Source organism: Haliaeetus leucocephalus, unplaced genomic scaffold, assembly GCF_000737465.1.
Source record: "Haliaeetus leucocephalus isolate CR32 unplaced genomic scaffold, Haliaeetus_leucocephalus-4.0 Scaffold897, whole genome shotgun sequence".
NCBI lineage: Eukaryota > Metazoa > Chordata > Aves > Accipitriformes > Accipitridae > Haliaeetus > Haliaeetus leucocephalus.
In genome coordinates, this window is record NW_010973333.1 from 1,097,743 (window position 1) to 1,112,214 (window position 14,472).

The 14,472-nt window shown below is 45.6% G+C and overlaps 1 protein-coding gene across 1 annotated transcript in view; it reads right to left on the minus strand.

Annotated features, from left to right (window-relative positions):
- Positions 1 to 14,076, minus strand: part of WDFY2 (WD repeat and FYVE domain containing 2) — a 65,720-nt gene extending 51,644 nt beyond the window's left edge. Inside the window, exon 1 of the mRNA XM_010583355.1 lies at positions 13,879 to 14,076. Within this exon, the coding sequence (XP_010581657.1) occupies positions 13,879 to 14,015 (137 nt within the window). The 5' untranslated portion in view covers positions 14,016 to 14,076. The remainder of the gene's footprint in view (positions 1 to 13,878) is intronic.
- Between the last annotated feature and the right edge of the window lie 396 nt (positions 14,077 to 14,472).

Consider the following 14,472-nt stretch of genomic DNA (forward strand, 5'->3'; position numbering starts at 1 on the left):
TACACCGATGAAGAATACTGAACTGTTCATGTGTTTCAAAGGGGTAGACGATTAGTGGCTTGTATTTCAACACTGGTCATTACTACAGCTTAGCACTGTTCTATGACTTCAAAAATATAGGACCAAAGCTTTCACTTGGCCTACAAGAGTGGAGGGACTGTCATACTTACCAGAACTGGGCTCCTGAAGAAGCCTGGGCTTTTCTACTGGCAGCCCGTGGAACAGCCCCAGTGCAGCTGCAATGACACCAAGCCCACTGGAAGGATGCCACCCGAGGGCAGTGTAAGCAGGGAACAAGCTAGCACGTAAAGAAGCATTCATGTCCCATCTCCCAGACCTACAGGACATGATGAATGAGTCAAAGATACTTCCCTGGGCGTCAGAAGCAAAGGCTCACGGAGACAAATTATCTTGATGGCTGTTGGGGAACATGAGGAGATGTACTCACGCAGGTTGCAGGTCCAATGCTTGGGCCTCCAGTGGTGCAGCAAGTGAAGGCACTGGTCTGACTGGAGGACTTGGCCACAGAGGCCACGAGTGCCACCTCAGTGCTCCAGCTGGGTTCCAGCCCTGGCTGCGGCCCCGTGGGTCGCCAGCCGATGTCACACGCAGGAATTTGGCAGTGCACACACTTCGGCTCAGCGCTGTGACCCCAGGAGACCCATCCTCCCCCGGACATCTGGTTGAAGTTAGTCTTAAGAATCTCAAGCTATTTTTGGTCTCAAATTCAGGCTTTTTAAACTTATTGTTACAGATCTTAAACCAGCAGAAATGTTTACAGGCAGACCCATTTTAAGGGCTGTGTCTTGTTTAAACCAGCAGCTTAATTTGTTGATCTGTTTTTTTAAGTCACAGAACCAATTTCCCATAGGCAATCTGACACCCCACCAGCAGAGACGGCCACATGATCTGGGTGCCCCGGAGATGTGAAACACACCTAGTTAATAAATGACACAGGCCTGGGACCAGTCTCTGGCAGCAAGGCCACCTGGCACAGAAAGCAGCAGCTGCATCCAAGCTGTGTACTGGGAACGGTCCCTGCTCCAAGCTGACTCCCAAACCCTGTCTGGGGACTGCTTGACGCTGTGCAAATTGGCTCACGGCAAGAACAGTGCCTGGTACCAACAACCAGACGGTACAGTCAGCCAGATCCCTGTGCTTGAAAACATACCTTCACGCTATTTAATTTATTAGAAATACAGTCATTATAGCAACCAGCCCCGGGGTTCAGCTGCCCATTTCTCCCAGCTGGCTGATGCAGTCATTGAAAAGAGGAAACAATATTGATCCCACTGAAGTCTGCCCTACATACACCACCCTGTGCATTACGGGGCTTGTTTAGAAGAATTGTAAAGTTGGAACAAGGGGTTTGCTGTCTCTGCTCACAAGAGCTCTCCTTTCTTGTTACATTGTACACCGCAATAATATCTCAAGGTGGTCCACATTTTCCCACTTTCCCTCCTTCATTTTTATTAGCCTGAGGTCAGTGTAAAGGCATTGGCCAGCAACTGAATAAACAGCAATTTCTGGCTTAGAGTCATCATACTCAGCAATAAAGGGAAATCAAACTCAAAGCAAAAAGACAACCATTGCCAGGGTAATGCTTCAGAGCATCACAATGACTGGCTTGCAAATTAGGAGCCTGCCTGCAAACACAGGCAGTATCATTTATTTCTGGAAAAATACCATTGAGTTCAGGGTGCCAATACACACACACACACACACACACACGCTTTTTGAAACCACCATTTGCACTTTTTAATCCACATGCAAAACACTTGAACACAGATCACTAGGCAATTACCCATGTCATTTGCTTTTTCGCACATCCAGAATTTTTGTCAAAACGATTATTTACCTACTTCTCCCATATCACTTTGTATACAAAACACTTCCCTACATAGTTAGCAGTCCAGGTTTTGTGATTAAGAGCTGAATAACAATTACACTTGTTTCTAAAAGAATCTGGCTCTTTAAACCATGTAAAAGCGTCTGTTCATGTCAAAAAGTGCACGTGAACACAAGCTTAGTTTTAGAGCAAAGGAAAGACCACAGGAGACACTGACCAAGGCAGACCAAGCTATTTGTTAGATTTACCCAAACTTCCTGCTGGTGACCTCAACATTTGCAGTCCTTGGGCCATTCATTGAGATGTGTTAACACCTCATAAAAAGCAGGCAATGACGTTCATTCCTTCCTCAAGAGTTTTTAAGTCATCAGGTTTTTAGAAGGATAAATACAAGCTGTGACGAAAAGGATGCTGTGGATGAAACTAGCTGGGGATGGAGACTTCTTGGCTTGGCTTCCTGTTAATGAAAACTTATTAAGGAAACCCTCACCAAGCTTATCTCATCTACCAAAGAACCTACTGGGGAGGAGGGAAACAAGGAGTAAAAGCATCCTAAATCACAGAGGAGCTTTCAGAATGCAGACAAAATTCATGCATTTTCAGGCACTACAGCATGTAATTTTTTTTTTTTAAACAATCAGTACATTCATGACTCCCTTTCCCTACTGCTTTCTCTGGTATCTAATATGGGTTAGCACATTATCTGAGGAAAAGTTAACTGTTGGAAACCTAAGGACCATGACCACCAGCATTTATAGCATTTCTTGTTTAACAAAAACCCCCTAGCTTTACTTTTAATTTTCCACTCCAAAACCAACACTATGGAACTGAATTAGTGGTACAAGCTACTGTGGGATTTCCTACCTTCCCGCTGGTCATGTGCTCCCCGACCATACTAGTGACCATAAAGAGCGTAAAAAGGGGAAGATGTGCTGCCAAACAGAGGTCCCAAATGTGCAGCCCACAGAAACCTTGCCTGCAGCAGGTCTGAGAGCATGTCTCTGCAACAGCCCGTCCCGCTCAGCAAGGCCCCTCATCTGCCTGTGCTTCGCAGCTCAGGCTGCCACGGGGCTCCCAAACACCACAGCAAGCTCTCCAAAGTGTTATGTGCTTTTGCTTTCTGGCTACAAATAAACCTGGCATCAACAGGAATCAGAACATGAACCTGAAAGTTCAGTACGTGTTTATATGGGTCTGAGTTGATGTCCCTGCTGGAAGTTCGGCAGGATCATTTACCAGCTGATATTCTGAAAGCATGATGATGGATTCATCTATTCCCACTCATTTACTGGCAGTTGCAGAAGTTAGCAAGAAGAGATTTGTTTATGAAGTCTGATTCATTTCCTGAAGGGAAGAGACTGCCTTCTTCTCTGGAAATGGATTAGTGCCTATACATTGTGTAACCAACCCCTGATACATAAGACACCATGCCAAGTACAGTGGTCTACGACCCACTGCAGTTGATACTCTTAAGGTAGCTGCTTCCCCTGCTATCTCCTGCCTGAAGAAATCCAGCATGCATCCGCTCTTAACCAGCGATGGCAGCTAACGCAGTCTCAAAAACTCCTATTACTCCTGACTTCAGATGCAACATAACCTAGGAAATATGAGGTAATATCAGACAGGCTTTTGCTCTTCAGACAGCGCTAAAAGCCTCAGCTACTAAGGGAGCACACAGAGTGGCCAAGGCAAGGCTCTGGTAGACCTGACACACACTTCTGGAGCTTAATTGTAGTTATTCTGACTGAACAGGACATAAAATAGGGCTCAGTGGAACAGAATAAAATGCATCATTTCACTGCAGCAAAAAGCATCAGCTTCTTAATTCCAGTTATTAAGTAACTTTAGTCCAGGCCTAGGGTACAATAAAACCAAAGGTGTCGATTTTGACTTGACAGATACATTATCTTCTCACCCTCCTCCCTCAGCACAATTAAAGTTGAGCCAGCTTTAATCCTCTCTTCCCCGTGTTAGCAGGGCAGTGCGGTAGTACTTCGATCTCTACTTTTATCAGTACCTGCTTCTGCCTGTGCTAAAGTAAACCATTACCATGGCATACTAAAAGCAGAGAGATCATTCATCTCTAGAAGCCAAATGCAGGGCTCTTCAGCAAAGGCCCTTTCACCCCCCCTCAAGCTCCTGGCCAGCAGAAATCAGGCTACACTGAGGTTGCTGCCTGACCAAGGACGCCTGTGACACACGAGTTTGAAGCAATGGGACCAACAGGAGAAGAGCAGGCACAAGGGCTGTATGCCTGATGCTGAAGAATAGCACAGGCATGAGCTTTCCTGCTGGACTTCCAGTAACTGCAGAAGCACAATCAGCCTTTGAGAACAGCTTATTGCTGGCAGATCTGCTGAAATGGCCAGTGAAGCAAAGGCATGATTTGTAAGTCCAACCAAGACACCAGGTAGAGGGTCTCCCCTGCCACCAGAATGCTGCAGCTGTCTTTAGTCAAAGGTACATGCAGTAGAAGCTAGGCTGGACCACAGGCTACGTACGTCCTTACCATCAAAGCAGGAAGCATCTCCTCAGAAATTCTATTTTCATTCTATCCCATGCACATGGTGCTGCAAAACCCGAGGCCTTTGCAATGTCAGGTTGAACCACTCGTTGGATGACCCCATAGCCCACATTTGCTCTAGCAAAACACAGAGCTGAGATGGGGGACAGAATTTCTCTGTATCAAACGGGAAAACAGGGATGGAGTAGGGGAATGAGAAGATACAGCTTAATAACCCTAAGGACCAAGACAAAAACATGTTAAGTAAGGATAATTCAGCACATAAGCAAAACAAGTGCAAAATAATTACAAACAAAACGTAAGCCGTCATTTCCAGTTTCACAGCACAGATTCCTTTATTCCTTTAAGTTTCCAACATACATAAAGGGGGAAAAATACTTAATGATGACCTGCCTTTTAAAAGGGATTACGTTGTTTTCTGAGATAAGGGAAAATTCTATTAAATGAAAAGGCAATCCCTTCTGGATCTTTGTGTAATAAACTGGCCTAGAAACATGCATATAGGCAAATACCTTACAGAATATTGAGATCAACACTTGACCTTGCAGTGTCAGCTGACATCTGCAAGGGAAGAAACCTCAGCGTAGATGTTCTTGAAGAAGCATCCAAATCAGAGGAGACATCTATAAGATAAGCTTTGCTGTACTGCTTCAGAAAAGCTAAACAGCTACAAGAAGGAAAGCATCACAACAGAATAATTTTCAGTGCTCTCCTGCTTCATCTTATCTTGCACCACAATAAGCCTACTGGATTTCCTCTTTCAGTCACTGCCTATATGTTTTTTATTCCAAGCCACAGATAAGCTAAATAGTGTGGAAGTCAGAGACTGTTGGTACCTATATATCTAAATCTTGAAACTATTGTACCAGGAGGATACATACCACTGCTCTGAACCAACACCAAAACCCTCTCTCATCTCCCATCCTCTAGCATGCACTAGCTTGCTTAAATGTAATTATGTTTTCACTATACCTTATTACCTTTTAAGCTAAAGTAAAAGCTTTAGCACCAACTCATGATTAAACCTTACTAGAGCTTTAAAAAAAAAAAAGGTATTTACTCTAAGACTCTAAAGTACTCCACAAGGCAGATGCACCACCTGCTTAAGAACACAATTAAGCCTTTATTTGCTATTATAAGTGAATTCGAAGCCTAAGGTAAATTTATCAAATTTGCACTCACTGCTGGAGGTGCAAAACCTCATTATCTGTCACGTTCTAAACACAGGCAAGGATCTTCTTTCCATATCCCTTCAAGACAGGGCACTGTATTTGCTCTGTCACCTGAATCCAAATAATTCAAACCCAGATAATTCTACCTGGTGGCAAAACAGGCCAATTCACATTAGGACAGCCTTTTCTCAGATTTCTCTCTGTGGGACTCAACTCCTAAGGAAACCGCGATTGCAGACTTGTAAAGGTCACAAGCATTGCCTTCTGGGGCTGATCGATCACTACCGTTATTTCAAAAAACCTGCTAAGAACATCGATCTTTTACCTCACAGTAAGAGGGAATGGTACAGGATATAGAGAATAAAAGATAACATTAGCTCAAACTTCTCAGTAAACTTGGCAGCAGAACAGCAGTGCTCTTCTACCCAGAACTGTGCTTTGGCATCATCTTTGGTTCAGTGCTCAAAACCTTAAGAGTTCCCTGAAAAAAACTTAAATTAAGTGGTGAATACACATGGTATGACAAGCAAAGCCCATATGTTCAAAGTCTGGCCAAGGTTAGTTACACAACACTATTTCCTGCAGCCTGACTAAGAGAAAAATTAAAACACCACTTTTTTTAACCCAGCCTCCACAACCATTCTCCCTCTTATGAGGATGAAGGCTGTATTTTGACCATCTAAAATTTCAGCACAGTCTAATTTGCAAAATTTATTACCTGCTTTCTGATAGCCAAATATCCATTTTGACTGTTATTTATGCACAGTTTCAAGCCATCAGGCACACAGACTGTGACATATGAAGAACCCTGAGAGATGCATATGGTTTCATGATTCTGTAAAGCTCCCTCCCTGGAGGGCTGCCTGGTGAACTTGCCCTTTTCCTTCTCCAGGCTTGCTCTAGCCACTCACCCAACCTGCTTGCTGGGGTACTTGCCACTCCTGTGCAGACATTTGTTTTATAGTTTTCCCCATTTACTGCATTTCATACTTTGCCTCACAAAAGCATAGAGAGGGAAGTTTTATTTTCTCTTTCTTGAAACGACCCATGCAGGACAAAGGCTCTGCCGAACAGGATGCGTCCCGCTGCGCGTGGCTATTCTCAGCACCCCGCGGCCGCAGCTCCCGTCCCCTCCCACAGTGCCCCATCCTGCAGCATCACGGCTGCGCCCATCGCTCCCTCGCACCACATGCGGAAGGGAAACAGCTGTGGGTTTTCTTGCTGCTGTCTTTACAGCAGACTATGCTAGGGACTACTGCAATTCTCATCAAATCCCTGGGCAAATACGCACAGATACTGACAGAGTTTTATAGAGAACCATTTGTGTTTGACAGGTGTGTGACGGAAGCACCACGGGCAAAACAATTAAACACAGCTTCTGGGGTGCTTTTATGCAAATGGCTTTCCAATGTCTGAGAGGTTACAGGGCACAGAACACAGTGATGCACAGAAGATACTTGTGCAAAAGCCAGCTGCTCTCCTTAGGGCATTGCACACATCATTTACGAAGCTTTTGGAGCTCCCAAGCACAGGAGCATGCACGTGGCTGCATTACGCCCTCCCATTCTCTCCTTCCCATTCATCCTCCGATCCACCAAGTATATTCTAACTTCTCTTAAGACTGTTATAAACAACATTTTACGTAACTTGTGCCACTTTCAAGCAGTTCTCTTGTATGTGTTATCACATAGCTCAAAGATGTTGCTGGGAAACCTGGGCGCAGATGAGAGTCAGCAGATACCACGCAGGAACCATGCAGCTGGAGAGAGGGAAAGAAAAAAGACTACCTCAGTAACCAAAATCCTATAAGGTAGGTCAAACAAGCTACTGACATACTTCTGTTGTGCTACAACTTCACAAGCTTTTTGAGACCTTCAGTCCGCTAAGCGACCCTCAATGAAAGGCCAGCCTTACTGAACTAGCCTGGAAGCTTCAAAACTGTTGCAATTCCTTAATTTTAAGGTATTGCAGCCATTTAATGCTGCAGCATCACTGCCTCCTCTAGCTATCTTTAGCTTTAGGAGAAAACCCAACCAGTTTCCTGCAACAGCACATTTTTAGTTACATGCCAGGTCTGTAATGCACATACTCTATAGCCAGCATTTGTTTTTCTTCCAGGGACTGCAGGGCACACACAGAGGTGGCATTGTACAGTCCCCTCTCGGCGAGGAGCGTTGTTCAGCTGCAGGACTGGAGAGACTGCAGGGGAAGATCACCAAGCCTGACAGGTACAAGACATGCTGATGAGAGATCCAGTCTGCGTAAGCACATGCTAGTGAAATTGAGATGGGGTCGGGGAAGACAAGAAGAAAAAGGAGAACTGGTTAATATGGGAGGTAGATGCACCATCCTGAAACTTGCTGCAACTCAAGAGCATTGTTCAGCAACTGGCAGAAAAAGAGGCTACCACAAGGCAAATGGAAGGTCTATTAAATAGCTCTTCTTATTCCAAATAAAGCTTGTAAAACAAGACACAGGCATCTACACCTTTTATATCAAGAATAATCTCTAAGACAGAGAGGTGAGTAAAAACCACTGCATCTCTGACTCTAAGATGCTCAAGCACCTAATGTTCCACTCTATTTTGATGTCTAATTGCGCTGCTGAAACTGGGTCTGTACAAGTTGTGGTCCAAGCCACATCATACCACATTTTTGCAGCTGCCACCTTGCAGTTAAGACATGAACTTAATACAACTGCAGAAGTTGCATTGATTTGTGCACTGACCTACATGAGCTAGCAGTTGCAGGATAGCTCAAATCAGAAAGACAAGACTAAATGCTTGTGCTTTAAATCTTTAACTGACACTAAGTACTTGGGGAAGAGCATCATAAGGCAAGGGACACACAAGCTCCGGCAAACTTCAGCAAGTTCGTCTCCGGGTGGCACAAAGTGCCACAGAGGGTTAAAAAAAATACATTGTAAGGTCTCCCGGAAGTCACTAAGTAGAGTTTATCATCCCCAGCAAGTACTCAGCAAAACATTTTATGTGCTAATCCCAGGATTTTGGCATCTCAACATGACACATGTTAGTCAAATCAGGAACAGTTACTTTTCAACATCTGCAACAATTTCTGACTCCAAGAGCTTTTGGACCTCCTGTCTTCTCTTAAACCTCTTGCCAGCATCCACTTCTTTCACTCAAACAGCCAGCATGAACCTCCACCCTGAGCTTGATTCCAAACACAGTCATCAAGTTGCGACACATCCAATTAGTTTAAAAAAAATTCAGAGCAAACAAGTTGCATCTACAGCAACAGGTCTCTTACAAACCTTTGCACTGTTCATGTAGAGTTCCTTCATTTCCTCTCAACAATTTCATCAGTGACTGATGTTTTTATCAAAATTTAAAGAACATCCAGGCAGGGACAAGTCTTTTTACACCTGTGAAGAGCATCCACACCTTCTGCACTGCTTGAACTACTGCTCATGCTGCAATAACCTGGGTGTGAAACCTACACGCTTTGGCAGGTAAACATACGCAGGCAGCATCAAAAGCAGTTCTCACACCACCTGCACTTCTGCTGCAAACCAACAGACACACACAAAGCAGAGTGGTCATCAGTGACATAACCCTGTGCTTAGATGAGAATTACAGACCTGTACGGCAACCACACTGCTGGGCAAAGCAATTGCTTTCTACCACTCCACTGCAGGAGAAAGGAAACCCAGAGAGTTTACTGAGGGTCTGCAGTTTCTTCATGTTCTGCCTGGATGCAGCATCAACAGAAGAGTCCAGCCTTTCCATCAGAGGTATTTCACAGGCGTGAACTATAACACTAAATGCTTTATGCCCTGGATCTGGACAAGAAAACCACAAGGAGCAAAAGATTGGTTTTGATATATTTAAGGGTGGAAAGATCACACTCCTCCATGCTAGAAGGCATGTCAGCAGAACGCCAAAGACAACCCCCACACTTCTTGTTATATGCACATTCCCATTTCTAGTTCACCATTAGTTTAGCAAAGTTGAGATTTCATCTACACAAGACGGCCATTCGTTTTTGTAGCCCCTAAAAAACCTGCTAGTTAGCATACCCAGAACAACAGCTTAAGCGTACATCTTCATTTAAAAACCTCTTAAGTACAGATCTTCATTTAAAAACCACAAACTGGAAACCAAACCTAGCAATACAAGCTCTGTACAGTTTTCTGTATGTGAGATGAAGACAATAATATGAACATACGTGACAAACAGTCTGGGCTCACTGTTTATACAGTAATCCATACAAAGAAGCTGAGACATCTCAGTTCAAAAGAAACTTAAGATGATACAAGGTAGTAAAGAAGACAAAGGTCTCTGTTCCCTTGTTTTAAAAAAAAAAAAATCATACGGCATGAACATTTTTCTCCTAGGTTTTGTCACCTTCTAGGAGACTAGAATGCTTGTTTTTTAAAAAGAATGGATTTTGACAATTTTCAGTTGACTATGAAAGCTTTTACCTCCTGTGAATACTTTAAAGAGAACAGTTCTTGACTGTAACATGTACATTTCCAAGGTCTGTAGCACGGAAGTGAGCACAGAACTCGCCCAAAACAGGGCACAGACCAGAGTTCATAATTATCAGGAAAGTTGCCTGCAGAAGCACATGTCTAAGATTTCCTCACCTACGATACAGCTAGTGGAAAAAAAGACAGCTAGCGGCCAGGTGCAGGTTTACCATGATGACACCTAGCCCCCTCCTGCCAGTCTTGCACCATGACACACGATCAGCACATCAGACACCCAGCTGAATTAGCACTCACATCACTGGCAGGCTCTTGAGAAACACAAAAGCATGCCAACACCAAGCAGAACTGCTTTGCTTGCGCTGAAAGCTGGGTGAGTCAGTGCACTTCTCCCACCATATCCCCATGCTCAGGTAAGATTAATGACACTAAATCTTCTCTGAAGCATGGAGTTAGATATGTCTGAACTTGACATGCCAGTGACCTACTTTTCAGACGTGCCCGACACCCACATCTCCCTCTGAAGGCAACAAAAGACAAGGATGCTCAGCAATTTTGAAATGGTAGCACATGCTTTTAACACACAGGAAGCTAATGACAACTTAGGGCCAGCTGTGCACATTAGGAAAATCCCACTTTAGCTTCATGCATAGCACCTAGGGCATTCAATGCTATGATCACTCAAGACTCTACATGCTTGGATATATGTGTCTATTAATTCCACCAGTTTGCTGGCAGGTGAGAGAGCATGGATGAAAGCTAATAATTTTTTTCTTATAGCCCTACTGCATCAGATTTATACATTCTTGAATAACAAATGCTGCCACTCCTTTAACTCTCACCTGCCTAGACAGGTGCATCCCTTTTCCTTAGAAGAAAAACATAAAATAAAATTACATCTTATCCCTTCCAATTCACACCAGCTGTACTGTAAAGAGATACAGGCTCAGTCTATTTTGTCCTAATAAGGAATCAGACAAAAGAACTAAGATTAGGACACAATGCACATTGTTTGACTGATTAGGATTCAGAAAAGAAAATATGTAGACCATACAGGTGATGCACACTGAAAAGAAACTTCAACCTTGCAGGTTATGTAAAGTTTAGATCATCTAGTTAAATATGTAAACACCCTCCCCTGATTCCTTCTTTCCCCCTCTATGCCATTCTTTAAGTAATAATAGAGACTGTGGCCATTCCTCATAGTTTTCATTTTATTGCTTAAAATATGTGCATATATGTGCTACAAATACAACGATTCAGGGCTATATAATGCATGACTATGTCTGCAAGCTATAGCTGAAACCACTTCCATGTCTTTTAAAGCCAGATAAAACCACTGGTGCCATACAAAATAGAGACTGAGCTCCCGCTTTGAAGGGTTTACAGGTACAGAGCCACATCATGCACTAAAGAAAACCTTCGAAGCGGTACTTGGTTGTTGCATATGTTAAGACTACCAGCAACTTCAACAGTTACATGTTCAGCCATTAGCCAGCAAACCGAGGGAGAACTCCCTCCTCTTTGCCTCCAGACAACAGTCCTCCTCCAGCCTGAAGCAGGTGCTGCAGATGGCAAGTCGTTCCAGCTGAAGCTCTCTGCAAAAGTTTCAGAACATTTCTCTCATACAAGCGGTACACATCACAGGCTGGTAAACGAGGCCAAAACTCACTCATTTGACTAACGAGAGACAGATAACATCTCCATAACCGTCCTTTATGGTTTCCAGGAATCTCTAAAAGCCCTCCACATTCCAAGGCCATTAAACAACCAAGTCAACACTAGCACTGGAAGCCAGGTCCAAACAGGAAAAGGTACCATAAGGGTCTGCACAAGCCTAGTCATCAGCCACAGGTACTGAGAGTCTGATAAACTATGCTTCCACCCCAAGCACCCTGAAACCTCCAAGTTTGACTCCCAACCTGCTATTCCTTCCAAGTAAGTTTAGACTCTGAACCTTTTAATTACAATAAAGATGCTAATGGAGATGGAAAACGAAAGAAAAAGCCATCATTCAACATCTTCATGCCTAAAGAAATAAAAGGCACGATCATAGCTTATAGCATCTCAAAGAGACCGCAAACCAGCCCCACAAGCAGGCAAATTACCTGGTTAGTGCCTTCAAACAGAAAATAACCTGGGAACCTCCAGACTTACTACAGCATTTTAACATCCATAGAGCTATCCTGTGTCACCGGCAAGGCTTTAGACATCATCAGCACACCTGACAGCAGTTTTCTTTACTCGGTTTCATCAGTACACAGGATGTAACTGACCTACAGCAGGGGGTTGCTCTGGGATAGGAAGGGAGAGGGTGGTGCTTGCGAACCAGCAGTTTCTTAGTGGGAAACCCCTGGTTTCTGCCTCACCCCTTGTTTCTTGAACCTGACATTTCTATTGTTGGTGAAACAAAGATCTCTCACAACCCCTTTCTCTACAGAGAAATGCCAACTTGGAGCATCAACCCATTCTCAACAATTCATACCTGCTAAAACAGCAGAAGCTACTTATTTTTTCTAAGGTGGGGGGAGAGGCAGAGATTGTGAGACAGACATATACAAGAACAAATTAATTTCAGGAATACTTTCTTACAGTTGAAAAGAATTGGCTGACTAAGCCTAACAAGCAACAGTGAGCCGAAACACACTCAAGCTCTATTCAGCTTCACAACAAATAAGTAAAAAATGTAAAGAAAATAAAATCGTGGCAATGTAGCAATGTAAAACTCTGCTTAAGGTCCCTTTTGCAGTGTGCTTAAGTAGCTCAGTTCCTCTTGCTACGAGGCATGAGAGTTCACCTGGAGAGCACAGCTTAGATGAACTTAAATGATCTGAAATTTGCACATATTTGACAACTAGCTGAAAACTAACTCACAGTGAGGACAAAGACAAGATGAAAGAAATACTAACAGTTTTCCAGAAAGCTAGCAGAAACATAAAAGCAGACACTCAACAGGGTAACAGGCATCCAAGAGAAACAGTCCACGAAAAAAAACCCCTTCAGAACCAAAACATATTCACAGACCAGTCAACATTTGTCTTTCAAGCTAGGGACATAGGTTACACACCGTGCACCCGAGTTGAAAAAAACAAACAAACAAAAAACCCCCTCTACTTAAAATAATTATATATGGACTCCGCAAGAAAAATGAGCTCTTACTTTAAAGGCAGGCACCTTCAGGATGGAGTTTTGAAGCTCTAGCTGCAGGGCTGAATTAAGTTTGGGCTCTTTCAGAAGAGACAAAGCTGCCTCCGGGCAGCCCCAGACCCCGCGCAGCCCAGCTAAACGGCCCGAAAACCTTCTCCTCCTTGGCACCTTTACAACTCGGGCTTTAACTCCAAGAGCCTACCAGTGATACAGGGTATTTTTAAACAATTACCAAGAAACGTTTGGAGGGGAGAAACGGGAACCAAAACTCCTGTTTTAGCCAATGCCACCGCAATCTTTAGGCAAGGTCGAGGATCTCCACAGCCCCCCCCTCCCGGCGAGCCTTGTGATGAAGGCGATCTCAACCCCCGTTTTTTACCCACGGGGAAGAAAAGTCCCGCAAGTTTCAGCGCCCCTCAGCCCCACTCCCTGCCCCGACCCACACGGCGGTGCAGGAGGAGGAGATGGACGCCAGGCTGGAGACCCTGACCCCAAGCTCCTTCCCCTCCAGGGCCAGATGCGGCTGCCTAAAGCGACGACCCCAGGCCGGACCGGCGCGACCCTGACGCTCGCCCGGACGCCGGTGGCGGAGCCTACAGTCACCTCAGCGATGGCGGTGGTCCGTCGCCTCCACCGTCGCTCGTCGGCGGTGGTAGCGACCGCCACCACCGCCGACGAGCGACGGTGGAGGCCGACGGACCACCGCCACGGCCCCGCAGCCGCCCGCTCCCCGGTACCTGTCCTCGGAGACGCTGATGACCCCATCCTCCTTGGGCACTATCGCTGCCATGTTCACCACCTCCTGCGAACCCTCCACTTTGTTAAGCAGGAGGGGCTTGCGAGTCAGCGCCTTGGGCTGAGGCTCCGCCGCCATGGGCGCCGCGGGAACGGCGGGTACCGGAGGAGGCTACGGCCAGGGGAGCCGGCCCGCACTAGCCGAGGCGGAGGAGGGACTCGCCGGAGCCGGGCTCCCTGCGAAGGAGGAACCAAAGCGGCGGCGGCGGCACCGCCCCCCGAGCTGGGCCGGGCCCGGGCGCGGCGGCCTGAGGGGAGGAAAATGGCGGCCGCCCAGCCGCCATCTCGCAGCGTCGGGCTGCGGCGCCGCGCCTTCGCGAAGGAAAAGCTCTAGTCAGGCGGCGGTTTAAACGCACGTCTCGTTAATGGCTGCCCTCCCAGGGGCGCGGGTTGTCGGGGCCGAGGGTGGGTGCGCCTCGGGGGGGAGGGGGGCAGCGGCAGCCAGGTAAACGCGTCCCGCTTCTGAGAAGGCGGCTTTGCTCTCCGCCTCGTCGTCGCGTTGCCGCGAACCCTTTTGCGAAAGAAAAGGGGAGTAA